This window comes from Aotus nancymaae, unplaced genomic scaffold (assembly GCF_030222135.1).
Source record: "Aotus nancymaae isolate 86718 unplaced genomic scaffold, 86718_ANA_hifiasm-v0.15.2.pri h1tg000029l, whole genome shotgun sequence".
NCBI lineage: Eukaryota > Metazoa > Chordata > Mammalia > Primates > Aotidae > Aotus > Aotus nancymaae.
This window is the reverse complement of record NW_026988442.1, coordinates 33,285,343-33,302,611: the sequence shown is the minus strand read 5'-3', so window position 1 is coordinate 33,302,611 and position 17,269 is coordinate 33,285,343. Positions and strand designations below refer to the sequence as shown.

At 38.6% G+C, this 17,269-nt stretch overlaps 1 protein-coding gene across 4 annotated transcripts in view; it reads right to left on the bottom strand.

Moving 5' to 3' along the window:
- Window positions 1-424: 424 nt before the first annotated feature.
- AKAP3 (A-kinase anchoring protein 3) overlaps window positions 425-17,269 on the bottom strand; it is a 33,043-nt gene continuing 16,198 nt past the window's right edge. For 3 of the 4 annotated variants that reach the window (XM_012467484.3, XM_012467483.3, XM_012467482.2), the window contains exons 4-5: window positions 10,958-13,270; window positions 1,559-2,214 (exon numbers count right to left, since the gene is read on the bottom strand). In XM_012467484.3, coding sequence (XP_012322907.2) covers window positions 2,059-2,214; window positions 10,958-13,270 — 2,469 coding nt within the window. In that variant the 3' untranslated portion in view covers window positions 1,559-2,058. Of the gene's footprint in view, window positions 1,525-1,558; window positions 2,215-10,957; window positions 13,271-17,269 lie in introns of those variants that run through there. The other variant, XM_064382542.1, reaches the window with a different exon arrangement.

Sequence of the window (17,269 nt, the reverse complement as noted above, 5' to 3'; positions counted from 1 at the left end):
AGCTGTTGGGGCAGAAGTGTCCATGACCTCCACAGGACAGAGCAAAAATTCCTCCCCAAAGAACACAAACATTTTACCCCTATTGTATGACCTTTGCTGAGAGTGTGTCCTGCTCCTTTCCACCAGTGATTTGTATTAAGACAGCACTTACATTGTACAATACTTTAGACTGTTGCTTTTTAATACATAAAAGTTTAATTTTAAAAAACTCTATTAATATGGCCAGTTGGCATGATTTCTCTTATGAGGGATGGGGAGGATGTCCTCACACTTAAATTCATTCTATATATGTTTGTGTGTTGGGGTGGGAATAGTTTTTAACTATCAATGTTATAGCATCATTAATGGAACTCTAAACAAAAGACATTTTTTTTGTTCTTGCTAGTGACTGCCAACCTATGTCAGGATTTTTGTTTGAAAATGATAGAAGCTGAATTCAAAAGTAGCTTAAACAACCGAAGACATTTATTGACTTATATAATTGGGGAATCAGAAAGGGTAGATGTAGTTTCAGGCACAGGAGGATCCAGGAATTCAAATGAGGCTGTAGGGCTCAGACTCCCTCTTCATCTATTAGCCTTGCTTCTCTCTATGGTTGACTTCATCCTGATGACAGGCTATGCCCAAAAATTAACCACCAACATCCAGTCAAAAGATGCAAGCTTCTTTGCTGACAGGAAGTCTCCAAAATGATTGTGACACAGAAACTGTGCCTGGGAGACTGGGATGCTTGGCCAGTCTGGGCCCCAAGCCCACAGTGATGGTGAGGGCACTGTGACTGATGCTTCTCTAGACTAGAGCGAGGGATGGAAGGTTTCCCAAAGGAGGGGAACAAGCAGGACATATTCATTTATCTACCATACCGCAAATCTAAGTATGCCTTCTTACTTCCCTTTCTAATCCTCATCTACACAAATACATAACCTTTATGTGATTATAATAAGGCAGACAGAATTTTATATGAAACTTAAGATTATAACATCAGAAACAATATAGAATATATAAAAATAGTTTTAGTTTTCTTTTTTACTTGCCATTTGGAATAACCTCCCCTCAATACACTTTTCATTTTAATTGTTGCATAACATTTTATGAACGTTGACACCAAGTCATTAAAGCAATGGATTCGGATGCAATCTCCCAGGGAAGATCTTGAGTCAGAATAGCAGAGGGTTGAAAGAAAGTCCTAGGAAAGATAAATATAAAAGGAGTTGACAGAGTTGAGGAAGTCCCCCAAGAGACCCAGAGATACAGGAAGAAAATTAGAAGCCAATGGAAAAGTTTCTAAAAGGAAAGAAAGGTCAAGAATATAAAATTCCACAGAAAATTCAGGATAAGAACAGAAAGTATTTCTTAAGTGGGGTGATATGGATATTAAGCAGAGCAGTATTAGAACAGGTATCTTATCCCAGGTTCTATAGCCAGAAAGCCACAAAACCCGCAACAGAACTCAGATCCTTGGGAACATTCTTGACACGAACTTCAACCATGGATGAAGTCGGAGGCGGACATTGTTCTGCAGCCCTACAGAGAAAGGGAAACCAAGTCTTCAACATTGTAATTAGGATGATTTTGATTGAATATTAGAAAGTATCTTCTGATTATCATGGTTATAAAAGGCTAAAATGAATTACTGATAAACTGTGGTTTAGTAAGAGAATGAGGAAGCTGCAAATTATGACGCAGAGACAGGGGAACAGGCCGAGTGACCTGGAACAGGGCCCCTCAGTCCAGCTCTGTTGTACCTCTGGCATTCATCTAGTTATTTTTTTCACTCCTGGGATTTCTTTACCTGATTGTCCCATTGGATCCCAAGAAAGCAAAACACGTGGAGCCATTTAGTTGTAATTTTTTAATTTTACATCCTTGCTCTCATGGACAGGAAAATCTGCAAAATCAAGTGACTAGCATAAGATGACATGTCTTTGATGAGAGTGATATGAAGATAATGTTAGGGCTCTGTAAGGATATAGAGGGGGAGCTGTGGAAGTGAGAAAGAAGGGTGGGGATAAGCGCCGGACCCGCTGCAGGAAGAGGGGAAAGCAATGGGGTTGCTGATCACAGGTTTGCCATCAGCCAGTCCAGCAGCTGCAGTGGCGTGACATTCCCCACTGCCTCATTCAGCTGGCGCTGCTTCTCATAGCATAGCACTGACTGCAGAACGTCACCCACGCTGCATCCTTTCTCTACAGCGACAGCAGAGAGCTGAAGTAGCTGTGAAAGAAAAGAAAACACTAGTAGAAAGGCACAGCATCCCATGGCAGGCCAGATGCAGCCTACCAAGTCTAGAGCAGAGAGGCCAGGCAGACCTTGGGAAACTGCAACACAGACTTTAAAGTCTGCTGGCCTGTTTACCAGAAGAAAGTTGGTGACATTTTTAGTTTAAAGAAGAGATGTTAACACCCACCTGCCCATGATCCTGCTCTCTAAGAATTCTAAGGTTCTAAGTTCACCCTATTATCAGAAAAGTCTCTGTCATTGTCCTAAGACCAAAAGGGCAAGACAGAAAATATCCAGTGGACAAATGTGGATGCTGCTTTCCATGCCCCATAGACTATAGAACCCTAAAATGTTAGAGCAAAAGGGCACCTCAGAGATCAATTCAATCCTCATGAAGTGTTTTCCAGAGAAGTAAAGAGACTGCTAGTTGCACACAGTTGGGGGATGAAAACTGGGAAGTGTAAACAACTAAGAATAGCCTAGAAAATTCTGAGGTAGAAAAATAAGGAGTTTCCAGTCCTATTGGATATTAAAAAATATTATAGAATTACAGTAAGTAAAACAGTATGCTACTGGTACAAGAGTAGATGGACGATTCAATGGCACAGAGTAGAAAGTTCAGAAAAAGAATAGAAAATAATAAGAAATTGTAACCCTACTTCATACCTTACATAAAAATGAATTCAAAATGTATTAAAGTCTTAAATATATTTTAAAAATATAAAAGTACAATCATGCACTGCATAATGATGTTTCAGTCAACCACAGACTATACATATGATGGTGGAAGCTTATAATGGACCTGAAAAACTCCTATTTTCTAGTGATGTCGTAGTTATCATAACATAGCACAACACATTACGCACTAGTTTGGGGTATTGGCTGTAAACAAACCTACTGTGCTGCCAGTTGTATAAAAGTCCAGCACACATTATTACATATAGTAGATAGTACTTCATAATGATAATAAATGACTATATTACTGATTCCTGTATTTACTATACTCTACTATACTTTTAGTGTTATTTCAGTCTACTCCTACTTACTAAAAAAATTGTAAAACAGCCTCTGGCAGGTCCTTCAGGACAAAGGCATTGTCGTCATAGAACATAATACATAATAGCTTCATAAGTGTTACTTCCCCTGAAGACCTTCCAGTGGGAGAATGTGCAGAGGTGGAAGGCAATGATATTGATGATCCTGACCCCATGTGGGCCTAGGCCAATGTGTGTGTTTGTGTCTTCATTTTTAATAAAAAGTTAAAAAAATAGAAAAAAGCTTATAAAAATGAATATAAAGAAAAAATATTTGTGTATAACTGTACAATGTGTTTGTGGTTTAAGCTAAGTGTTATTTACAAGAGTCAAAAAGTTTTAAAAAATTAAAAGTTTAAAACATAAAAATGTTGTAGTAAGTGGTCAATTTATTATTGAAGGAAGAAAAAATATTTTAAAATATATTTATTGTAGCCTAAATGTACAGTGTTTATAAAGTCTACAGTAGTGAACAGTAATGTCCTAGGCCTTCACATTCACTCACCACTCAGTCACTCACTCATCCAGAGCAACTTCCAGTCCTGTGAGCTCCATTCATGGTAAATGACCTATACAGATGTACAATGTTTTATCTTTTATGCCATATTTTTACTGTACCTTTTCTATATTTCAATATGTTTAGATCCACACATACCATGGTGTTACAATTGCTTATAGTATTCAGTACAGTAACATACTGTATATAAGTGTGTAGCCTAGGAGCAATAGGCTATACAATACAATAAAAGCTAGATATATGGTAGGCTATACCAGCTAGGTTTGTGTAAGTACACTCTATGATGTTCACACAATGAGGAAATCACTTAATGACACATTTTTCAGAACATATCCCCATTACTAAGCAATGCATGACTGTATGAGGAAAAAAATGGGAAAGTTTTGCTAATAACATAATTAGCTAGTATCATTTGTTTGCTAGTATCATTTGTTTTCCAAAATAAAACATAAAACCTAGCAAAAATAAAAGAAAAATGTCTCATGTTTGACTACATTTGTGTGGCAGACACAACCTAAAATGAAACAAAACAAAACACCAATCAAAAGACCAATGGCAAAGGAAACATTTGTATTTAATACCATAAAGGTTGATTCCTTGTAATATATAAAACCCTTATAGATAAATAAGGAAAAGATCTAAAATGCAATAAAAAAATGGGCAGAACATAAAAAGAATACCTAGGAATACAGCTAAACAAGGAGGTGAAAATCTCTGCAATGAGAATTACAAAACACTGCTCAAAGAAATCAGAGATGACAAAAACAAATGAAAAAATATTCCATGCTTATGGATAGAAAAAATCAATATTGTTAAAATGGCCATAGTGCCCAAAGGAACTTATGGTTCAATGCTATTCCTATTAAATGACCAATGACATTCTTCATAGAAACTATTTTTAAATTCATATGTAACCAGATACAGTGCTCCTCCCAGGCCCTCTACAACCCACAGAACAGGAGATCTTTGCCGGGCTGAAAAGCCTCAGTGAGCTGCCTCAACAAACAACTCTATGCACACCGATCAGTAAATCTAGAGGAAATGGATAAATTCCTGGACACTTGCACTCTTCCAAGACTAAACCAGGAAGAAGTTGAAACCCTGAATAGATCAATAACAAGGGCTGAAATTGAGGCAGCAATTAATAGCCTACCAACTAAAAAAAGCCCAGGTCCAGATGGGTTTACAGCCAAATTCTACCAGATGTACAAAGAGGAGCTGGTACCATTCCTTCCGAAACTTTTCCAAACAATACAAAAAGAGGGCATCCTCCCCAACTCATTTTATGAGACCAACATCATCCTAATTCCAAAACTGGGCAATGATGCAACAAGAAAAGAAAACTTCAGGCCAATATCCATGATGAACATCGACACAAAATTCTTCAATAAAACACTGGCAAACAGAATGCAACAGCACATCAAAAAGCTTATTCATCATGATCAAGTAGGCTTCATCCCGGGGATGCAAGGCTGGCTCAACATAGGCAACTCTATAAACGTAATCCATCACATAAACAGAACCAAAGACAAAAACTACATGATTATCTCAATAGATGCAGAGAAGGCCTTCCACAAAATTCAACAGCCCTTTATGCTAAAAACCCTCAATAAACTAGGTATCGATGGAACATATCACAAAATAATAAAAGCTATTTATGAGAAACCCACAGCCAATATCATACCAAACGGGCAAAAACTGGAGCATTCCCTTTGAAATCTGGCACAAGACAAGGATGGCCTCTCTCACAACTCCTATTCAATATAGTATTGAAAGTTATAGCCAGAGCAATCAGGCAAGAAAAAGAAATAAAGGGTATTCAATTAGGAAAAGAGGAAGCCAAATTGTCTTTATTTGCAGATGACGTGATTGTATATTTAGAAGACCCCATCGTCTCAGCCCAAAATCTCCTGAAACTGATAAACAACTTCAGCAAAATCTCAGGATACAAAATCAATGTGCAGAAATCACAAGCATTTCTATACACCAATAACAGACAGAGAACCAAATCAGAAGTAAACTCCCATTCACAATTGCTACAAAGAGAACAAAATATCTAGGAAAACAACTAACAAAGGATGTAAAGGACCTCTTCAAGGAGAACTACAAACCACTGCTCAATGAAATAAGAGAGGACACGAACAGATAGAAAAACATTCCATGCTCATGGTTGGTAAGAATCAACATCTTGAAAACGGCCATACTGCCCAAAGTAATTTATAGATTCAACACTATCCCCATCAAGCGACCAATGACCTTCTTCACAGAACTGGAAAAAACCACTTCAAACTTCATATAGAACCAAAAGAGAGCCTGCATAGCCAAAACAATCCTAAGCAAAAAGAACAAAGCTGGAGGTATCATGCTGCCTGATTTCAAACTATACTACAAGGCCACAGTAATCAAAACAACATGGTACTGGTACCAAAACAGAGACACAGACCAATGGAACAGAACAGAGGCCTCAGAAGCAACACCACACATCTACAATCATCTGATCTTTGACAAACCTGAGAAAAACAAGCAATTTTTATTTTATTAAGAGGATTTTAATATTAATAAAATTTTATTTTATTAAAAGTATTTAAAAAGGAATTTTAATTTTATTCAAAGGATTCCCTGTTTAATAAATGATGTTGGGAAAACTGGCTAGCAATGTGCAATGTGCAGAAAGCAGAAACTGGACCCCTTCCTGACACCTTACACTAAAATTAACTCCAGATGGATTAAAGAGCTAAACATAAGACCTAACACCATAAAAACCCTAGAAGAAAACCTAGGCAAAACCATTCAGGACATAGGCATAAGCAAGGACTTCACGACTAAAACACCAAAAGCAATGGCAACAAAAGCCAAAATAGACAAATGGGACCTAATTAAACTCCAGAGCTTCTGTACAGCAAAGGAAACAATCATTAGAGCAAACCGACAACCAACAGAATGGGAAAAAATTTTTGCAATCTACCCATCTGAAAAAGGGCTGGTATCCAGAATCTACAAAGAACTAAAACAGATTTACAAGAAACAAACAAACAAACCCATTCAAAAGTGGGCAAAGGATATGAACAGATACTTTCAAAAGAAGACACATATGAGGCCAACAAACATATGAAAAAATGCTCATCATCACTGGTCATTAGAGAAATGCAAATCAAAATCACATTGAGATACCACCTCACACCAGTTAGAATGGTATGATCATTAAAATATCTGGAGACAACAGATGCTGGAGAGGATGTGAAGAAATAGGAATGCATTTACACTGTTGGTGGGAGTGCAAATTAGTGCAACCATTGTGGAAGACAGTGTGGTGTTTCCTCAAGGACCTAGAAATAGAAATACCATTTGACCCAGCAATCCCATTACTGAGTATATACCCAAAGAATTATAAACTGTTCTATCATAAAGACACATGCACACGTATGTTCATTGCAGCACTGTTTACAATAGCAAAGACCTGGAACCAACCAAATGTCCATCAACTATAGGCTGGATAATGAAAATGTGGCACATATACACCATGGAATACTACACAGCCATAAAAAACGATGAGTTCGTGTCCTTCATAGGGACATGGATGAATCTGGAAACCATCATTCTCAGCAAACTGACACAAGAACAGAAAGCCAAACACCACATGTTATCACTCATAGGTGGGTGCTGAACAATTAGAACACATGGACACAGGGAGGGGAGCATCACACACTGTGGACAGTTGATGGGAGCTAGGGGAGGGATAGTGGAGGGTAGGGAGGGTGGGGAGGGATAACAAGGGGAGAAATGCCAGATATAGGTGATGGGGGGATGAAAGCAGCAAACCACCTTGCCATGTATGTACCTATGCAACAATCCTGCATGATCTGCACATGTACCCCAGAATCTAAAGTACAATTAAAAAAAAAAAAAGAATACAACCATTTCCTTTGCAGGAACATGGATGCAGTTGGAGGCCATTGCCCTTGGCAAACTAACTCAGGAACAGAAAACCAAATAACGGCATGTTATCAGAAGTGGGAGTTAAATGATAAGAACACATGGAAACAAAGAGGGAAACGACAGACACTTGAGAGTGGAGGGTGGGAGGAAGAAGACCATCAGATATAAATAACTATTGGGTTGGTACTAGGCTTACCTGGTACCTGGGTGACAAAATAATCTGTACAACAAACCCCTGTGACACAAGTTTACCTATATAACAAACCAGCACATGTACCCCTGAACCTAAAATAAAAACTAAAAAAAAGTGGGCAGAAGTTATGACCAATTTATCCACAGAAGAGGAAATTCAAATGGCCTTAAATATATGCAAAGATGCTCACCCTCACTCCTAATAAGACAAAAAAGTAAAGCAACTTGGCAAATTAAAAATTTTAGCATGCACTGCTGGTTAAAGCATAGGGAAATAGTCCTCTTACACTGTTTAAATAGGTGTGTAAGGCCAGGCGTGGTGGCTCACGTCTATAATCCCAGCACTTTGGGAGGCCGAGGCAGGAGGATCACCTAAGGTCAGGAGTTCAAGACCTGCCTGGCCAAAATGACGAAACCCATCTCTACTACAAATACAAAAATTAGCCAGGCATGATAACACATGCCTGTAATCCTAGCTACTAGGGAGACTGAAGCAGGAGAATCACTTGAACCCAGGAGGTGGAAGTTGCAGTGAGCCAATTTCGTGCCATTGCACTCCAACCTGGGTGTCACAGACAGATTCTGACTCAAAAAAAAAAAAAAGTGTGTAAATTGGCACAAGCTCTCTGGAAGGCAATTTGGAAACATGTATCAAATAATACGAATAATATTCTCAGTAACCTTGAAATTCCTTTCCTAGGTATACAGCACATATGAATACATTTGAACCTGTAAATCTGAATATACAAAATTATGTATATTCAAGGATATTCAGTATATTATTGCTTACAGTCCAAAATAGTGGCAACGAAATATCCATTCATAGGGGAGTGGTTAAATATATGAAACATATATAAAACATATATATGAAATGGTTTCATATATTATAAAATATATAAAGCCCTTAAAAAGAATGTGGCAGCTCTATATGTTACAGAAGTGGATATATACATATTTATTTATAGTAACTTGTGACTTTGTGTGTGTGTATATGTGTGTGTGTATTTCTGGAAGGATAAATAAGAAATTGATCCAAACGTTTTTTTTCTCCAGGGAAGGCAATGGGATGGGCATACAAGTGAGGAAACAACCCTTAATTTTCACTGTGCATCCTTTTGTACTTTTGAATTTTGAATTAAGCACACATATTATTTATTCAAAAATAAATACAAATGTATTTCAAGACACTGGGCTCATAGACATCCCAGTGACAGAAGGTTCAATCACCTGAATCAGTATGAGAATGTATGCATATATTAATTTCTCTGTTCTTAAAACTACACTGATATTCAGTGCACCTATTCATTAGTTGAAGTTTGAATATGCTGCTGCTTGTTCCTTCTACTCTTAAAGGCAGTCAATAAAATAGATACCTTTATCTTTAGACTAGACAAAGGTGTGTGTGTGTGTGTGTGTGTGTGTGTGTGTGTGTACTGCAAGTCTATTGTCCTATTTTAGATACACGTTTCAATTTAAAATAATCTAAAACAAGACATTCCAAGTCAAAAAAGTCTAAAACCAGAGTGTATTATGTACGTTATGTATGATGGATTTGATTTCAAAGATGGCTACAAAACAAAAGGCTTTATCACACATTATACACCTGAAGGCTATGCTTATTTGTAGATTTTTTTTCATCAGTTTAAATTTTCTTCAGAATATAGCCTCCCACTCCCCATCTCTGCTAATTGCCATATACTATAAAATAGTTGTCTGTTTTATAGATTGGAAACCCTGCATGGAGACAGAACTTGCCAAGGACCCTTAGGAATATATCTAGTATTGGAAGTTCACATTGTCTTCTAGCCTGAACTTGAATGTGCACATAACTCACCTGGATATTTTGCTAAAACAAAGATTCTGATTCAGTAGGTCTGGAGGGAAGTGTGAGATTCTGTACTTCTAAAAAAAACTCCCAGGTAATGCCAATGTTGTAGGTCCACAGGCTATACTTCGAGTAGCAAGACCAAAGTCAAAGACCATACAGTTTCATGTTTAGGTTTGGCAACTAGTCTGAATGCTTTGTAATCGTGTGTCTTCCCAGTTATCAAATAAATGTAATGACTCAGTTGCAAGCATTGGTAATACCACTTAATTAAGCAGAGAAAGCCTCTTTTTCTATATCTTCTGATTTCTATGATGATGAATTTTTCTGAATAATTGTAGCCTCTTTTGCCACCCTTTGCTACTTAATGATTAACAGCAGTTGTTCCACTTTTCTCAGTCAAGAGGAGATAATCAAAAGCATTGAGAAAGAGAAAACGAGAGAGAGAGAGAGAGAGAAGGAAGAAAGAGAGAGAAGAGAAGTTTGTGGGGATGGTCTTTTTAATTCCCCCACTTCAGTATGAAGCAGCAGCATCCTGGGTAAATGTGCATGTTCTCCAGACTCAAACCCTCCCTTTAGTGAGCAGTTCTGATGCTTATCAGGCACCTTGGGTGGAGGACAAGAACTTATCAGACATGTTTACCTTTAGCAGTAATAACAGTGATAGGTTGATTTCCCATCTGCCTTATGCTTTAGTTTTACTTCTCAACGGATTCAGAACTTAGGGTAGGGGGAAGAGGGGAGTTATCAACTGAATCCTTTCAGATCCCCCATGCCACCTAGACAACCAACTAAGACAGTAATGACACATTTGAAAAGGTCGTTAAGTTCAGACTCTTGCCTCTTCCCTAACACATCCCAGGGCTACTTTGCAGCTTCATCTCATACTTTGAGCAATGCTGTTCTATCCAAAACTCAGCCCAAAGCCCAGACCTTAATCTGATTCTTTCACTAGGTGTCTTGGAGGTTCCTCATCTGTACACTCCTACTCCTAAATGCAAAAAAAAATAGAAAAATATCACTTATCGCCTTTTCCCTCTTTGATATGCCTTGTATTGGGCAAAATCTAATTTTACTTTATCCCTTATCTCTGCCAAGAGGCATGATCTTCAAATCCTGCTGTTTCCATTTTACCTTCCCAGTGGCTATCTTCCTATTCAGAAGGAAACCAGAACTTGAAGACCTTGTTAGATCTTAATAAGGCTTCCAAATTTCTCTGCCTTTGTTTCTTACCTTCTCCTGGATCCCTTCGTCATCACCAGCAAAATACAAAATAGGGACATTGAGCTCAGAGGCAGCTACCCATTGAAGGACAGCTTGGAGTTGCTTGTTCTGAACTGTATCTGTTAGGTTGTGATCGCTGACAATCACCTTGGGTACGTCACACCCTTCAGGGGGCTGTCCTGATACACCTCTCAGTTCATTATGGATAGCTTGATAGGCGTTCTGCAGAAGAGCTTCTGCTGTCCCTGTGCCCTTGACTGGCAAACACTCATATAAACTATCTGGGAAGGCCGACGTTAGCCTGCTGGCATCTCCAGACTTGTCATCTTCCAGCTCTGCCAAAGAAGTATCGCAGGACTTGGCAATGATGAGACACAGCTTCATCACCGAGTCCATCAGATGTTCTACCATCTGCCCATTCATGCTGCCATCTGGCTGGTTGATAACCACCTTGGTCAGCCCAGAAAAGGCACCAGGGGTCTCATCATCTTCACATGGTTTGGGGGGTGAAGAGGTTAAAGGTCTTTCACACAAGTTTGCATCTTCCTTAACTAGTTGTTCCGGCACCTTGGGTTCAGAGCAATGGCCACGCTTGAAAATGGTCTCACTAAGTAAGTTCCGGATGAAATTGAAGAAAACACTCATTAGGTCCTTCTTTTCTGCTTGTTCTTGGTCATCTACATTGTGAGCAGTCTTCAGGCAGGATTCATCAGGAACTACAGGAGATTTGTTGGCAGGAAAGTTGGTGGTTCCAGCAGCTTCAAGGAAGCTCTGTGCATCCCTTCTTCCTCCCTGGGCCAGGTGATATTGAATCAGAAGTAGGGCAGATACGATCAGGTCCTTGGCCCAGGAGTCTGAATTAAACATAAAAATCTCAGGTTTCTCTGGGGGATATTGAGGAGGGCCGAGATTGCAAGTATCTTCAGGGTACTCAAAGGAAATGTCTGGTGCAGGCTTACACTGTGCGTCGGGAGCTTCGAAGGCTGCATGCTGGAAACCTGGAGATTTACATTCTTTCTGATTTTTATGCCACAAAGTCAGCCCCTCTTTGATAATGTGTTCACCCAGAGTTTCGGCACAAGTCTTCTCCTTCTCTGATTTGGCTTCAGAATACATTTTTTCTCTCAATTTAGCTTCAGATCTCATGGCAAAGTTCACATTTTGTTTTTTAGGATCACCCCTTCCTTTCATGGAGAGGAGGGAATAACTCTCGGCCTCGTCTTTGGCTTTCCTGATATGCTCACAGACTTTGTCTGCAAACATCACATTGTACAGCTTCTGTAGCATGGCATCCATAATATCTGAGGCCTTTTGGCTTCCATGAGAGAAGAGAGTTCTTTTCACAGCCGAGACAAAGTCTGTGTTAGTCATGAGGGTCCCTGTGACATTGTGGAGGTTCCTCACAAAGGAGTCGATGAGATCTGAGACCACCTCTTTTGCATGCTTGAGCAGAACATTCTTCAGTAGGACAGTGGCGATGGTTGTGTCTTTCACTTGGATCTTCAGTGTCTTCATGATGGAGACCATCATATCAGATACCACACTGTTAGCATAGGTCATAATCCCTTCACTAACTGAAGTCGTAAAGTCATCAGCCCTTTCCTGCCCTTGAAACATATTTCTCTCCCAAGGAAAGAACCTTCCACCCTCTCTGGCATAATCTGCATTACGAGATTCAAACACTTCCTTATAGAAGAAAGACTTCTTAGAATCAGGCTTGTCCTCTGGACCCTGTCTTTCCTTGGTGCTCTCCTTCATCTTCAAAGTGGACTTGTATTTCAACTTTGGGGGCTTTTGTGATGATTCTGATGCTCTGTCTCCAGAGCTGGGAGGCTTGTCTGGGGCAGCATTCCTGGAACATGCAGAGATGGTCTCATTCACCAGCTCTGATGCTACCTTACTGAGACTTTCGGTGGAGATGGGTTCATTCCCTATGTACAATGACTGATGGACACATTTGTTTTCAGAGCCATCGATTGTCTCATTGATCTCTTTGCCGGCCATGGCTATGACTAGATCCGTGAGGCGGTTAGCATAGAAGGAAACTGCATCTACTGAACTCCCATTGACAAGTTGGGCCCTGGGGCCCTGGAAAGGATTCTCTTTGTCAGTTATCTCAAAATGCAATCTCCCTGGAGTGCCCTTGGTGGTGGTGTTGTAATAGTCTACAGAGAAACCTTTGTGTGGGTCTCCTGAGTTGGACCTTTCCCCACCAAACGATGATTCTCCAGGCTTGAACCTAACACCTCGGAACTCTGCTGTACTTTTCTCCAGGTCTCTGCGGAGCCAGCTGAGCACTCTGACAGGATCCGTGGAGGTGTCCTTAAAAATAGACAAGCATTCATCTGACTATAACAAAGTAAAGACATGGGATATTCAAGACAACCTCAAAGTTCAGTTACAAATGTTGTCAGCCCTCTCAAGCTTGCTCCATCTTGGCAATAAAAGTAACTATTTATCGAGTACTCACTGTGTATCAGTCATTGTTCCAAGTATTTTAAGACTATTATCTATCTCATTTAATTATTCTCATAATAAGCCTGAGATTTAACTCTCTTATTATCCTCATTTTACAGAGGAGGAAATCGAAGAACTGAGAGGTTAAGTTTGTGACTTACTTGAAATAATACAGCTAACCATTGATGGAGCAGAAATTCCAGCCCTGGCAGTCTGACTCCACAGCCTGTGCTCTCAGCTAGTACATTATATTGCTTCTAATGACATACATCTTTAAGATCTGATAGTCTGCTAAGGATAATGGCCTCCAGCTTCATCCATGTCCCTGTAAAGGACATGATATCATTCTTTTTTATGGCTGCATAGTATTCCATGGTATATATGTACCACATTTTCTTTATCCAATCTATCATTGATGGGCATTTAGGTTGATTCATGAACAGAAAACCAAATACCACATGTTCTTACTTATAAGTGGGAGATAAATGATGAGAACACATGAACACATAGAGGGGAACAGCACACACCGGGGCCTTTTGGAGAGTGGAAGCAGGGAAAAGGGAGAGGACAAGGAAAAGTGACTAATGGGTACTAGGCTTAACACCTGGGTGATTAAATAGTCTGGACAACAAGCCCCTGTAACACAAGTTTACCTACGTAACAAACCTGCACATGTACCCCTGAACTTAAAGTTGAAAAAAAGATCTGATAGTCACCAGCTACATAGAAGAGTTAGCATTTGAACTGAAACAGATTTTTTCTTGTTTTAATATTGTTATTTTCTGTGATTTACTTGTTTTTATTTAGATCGTATTATAAGTACAGTTTCCAAAAAATGAGAACCTTCAGGGAAAATGGTGCATAATTAATCACTTTGCCAGGCTGCACAAACACTATCTAGATACGTTAAATGGCTTCCAATGGACTGATATCATTTAAGTTAACTTTCTGATCTATAATTCAGTAGTTAATATGTATGGACAGTTTATTAGTTTTGTGTGACTACAGATTCTTTGATGGACAGCAGCTGTGATAAGCACATGGACATGTTTATATGTTTATAAATTGTACAATCTGCATATGGGAAAAACTCTTAAACATAGGATAAAATGGTATATATGAAAGTGTCTTATTTATTATCAAATGCAAAGGATCACTGTAATTATTGGAGTTCATATATCTATCTGGGAATGACCAGAAATATTGCCCATCTTTAAAGAACAATTTGGTATTTTTATTACCAAGTGTCAAATAGTTACTAGTTATTATTCGTGAAGTACTCATAATGTTTGCCAGGCACTGTGTTAAATGTTTTACATGCGCTATTTTGTTTAATCCTCATATTCACCTGGTAAGATGATAGGTTTTACTCTTCCAGTTTCGCAGGTAAGAAAACAGAGGCTTAGAGAAGTAAATAGTTTGCCAGGCATCTCACAGCTAGTCCACAGTGGGGTTTCACATTCAAATCCAATTCTGACTCTAAAATCTGGGCTCTCTACCCCTACAATATCCCGCTGTGTTTTGATTACTTGGAAAGAAAAGCAGTTGTGCTAGTTGTCTGCAGAACTGGTTTGAGTGGCTTGTTACCATGTTGGAGTTAACAGCCATTGTGCTTGGTTCAAAACCCTCCCAAATAGTTCTCCTAATAATAGCTATTACATGGGGTATTTTGTGCTTTAGTGGAAAACTACACATCATGTATAGCATACCCCTCCACATTATCTGATTCTCCTTCTCTTGGAGCTATTTTACAACTCTGTTAACTGTAGATAACTGACAGCAATGCAATATAATTCGTGTCTAGACACCAATAAGGGGAGGGTTGACTGACTGCCTCTCCCACTGTAGAGAAGGTCAGCTCTGCCTCCATGGGCACATTCACTTCAGTATTTCCAAGCTACATGTGCCTTTTGAACCTCATCTGTTCCTTGTTAATGAGTTAAATAAAATCTTTAACACATGTTAATTTTTATATATGTATGAGAGTCATTATTTTACCCTTCTTTGAAAATTATCTTTTAATGGTTTTGGAAGTCTTCCACCAAGATGCCCAATAGATCCACCTAATGGAGATAAATGTCCTCATGAGACAAGTGCACCAGGTGTGTCTTTTCTCAGCCCCCAGAGTGGCAATCGAAGTTTGCAGATATTCTGTTTTTCTAGTTTTTGTTGTTGTTTTTTGGTTTTTTTTTTGAGATGGAGTCTTGCTCTTGTTGCCCAGGCTGGAGGGCAATGGCACAATCTCGGCTCACTGCAACCTCCTCCTCCTGGGTTCAAGTGATTCTCCTGCCTCAGCCTCCTGAGTAGCTGGGATTACAGGGGTGCATCACCATGCCTGGCTAATTTTTGTATTTTTAATAGAGACGGGGTTTCACCATGTTGGTCAAGATGTTCTCGAACTCCTGACCTCGTGATTCACCTGCATCAGCCTTCCAAAGCGCTGGGATTACAAGCGTGAGCCACCATGCCTGGCTTGTTTTTCTAGTTTTAATTTTCCGCTCCACTAATTTTGGTTTTGGTTCTCACTTTGGTTTGTTCATGGTCAATTGGTGGCAATGATTGGGAATTTGATTTTATTGTCTAACCATTGCTAATTCCTTTTATGGATTAATGATTTATAGAGATCTATCTTCTGTTGGATGCGAAGTAACAGAAAATTTGTTTTGACAGTATTTTTTCGTCTATCTTAAGCTCAAATAAATTAAGATGTTTGTGCTCACTTGGAAGGAGAAGAGCTCTTTGATATTTGGACAGGTGAGTTTTATGTTTCTGGTTGATTTTTGACACAAAGTTTGGCTGAAGGTTTAGAATTGAAGCCATAAACTGTCTATCAGTGACTGCATCGCTACATGTCCGTAATTCAGAAAATGTTAGGTGTAAGCAGCAATGTCTTCCTCCAGATAGTATCAATATGTAATATTATGAAGTCTCCTAAATTAAAGGATATTTATTCGGATCAGTGCGTGCACACACATGCACACGCACACAAACACACACTTAGGTAAATTAAATATTTTTGATATCCCTAGAAAATAAGGAACTCGAGCTTCTAATATTTAAAATATTCAAAGGGAATGCTAAAAGAAAAGAAAGAAAAGGAAAAAAAAGTGTTTTTATGGAACCTAACTCAGAAACATTCTAGAAACCCAAATTGACATAAATTAGGTAAATCTTTGGCAAACAGTACTAGTTTAATAATTCTGGTTTAATAAAAACAGCTCTATCTTTTCTTATTTATCAATGTTAAGTATAATACAATAGTATGCTTTTATTTTACTTTGATATGCTTTCCATAAACTTACACAGGTTACACAGATCCAAAACAGCCAGCTCTACTTCTACTTAATGTTTAAGGATTATGAAAAATGTAAATTTGTGTTTAACCAAGTTCAATAATCATTCTGACATCTTTATTTCAACAGTTATTATGTTTTATATGTCAGCCTAATGATAAGTTTCCAACATCTTTGTATAACTTAAAATACTGGAGTGGTATTACATTGAGTTAATGCATATTCACTGGATATGTAGATCATTTCTAAGTAAGATGGAACACAGAGACATTGATGGCTAAGCATAAAGTTTATAAGCTTTTGCTTATTATTTTTATCACTTATAGAGAGGCTATATCTTTACATCTGTTAATGAGTGTGTTCAACTTCTTCACTTAGAGAAGTGGTATAAAGAGGGTCTGTGGCTGTAGCAAGCCTTCTTCAGGTGTTTTCATGAATTCTACTCATCTGAATTTCAGCTAGTGTGTGATATTCTCAATTATATATCCCTCACCCCTAGGTTTTTTTTTTTGTGAAATAGAAAGAACAGAAAGTACTTTGGTTAACAGTTACGATTAATATTAGTGGTTGA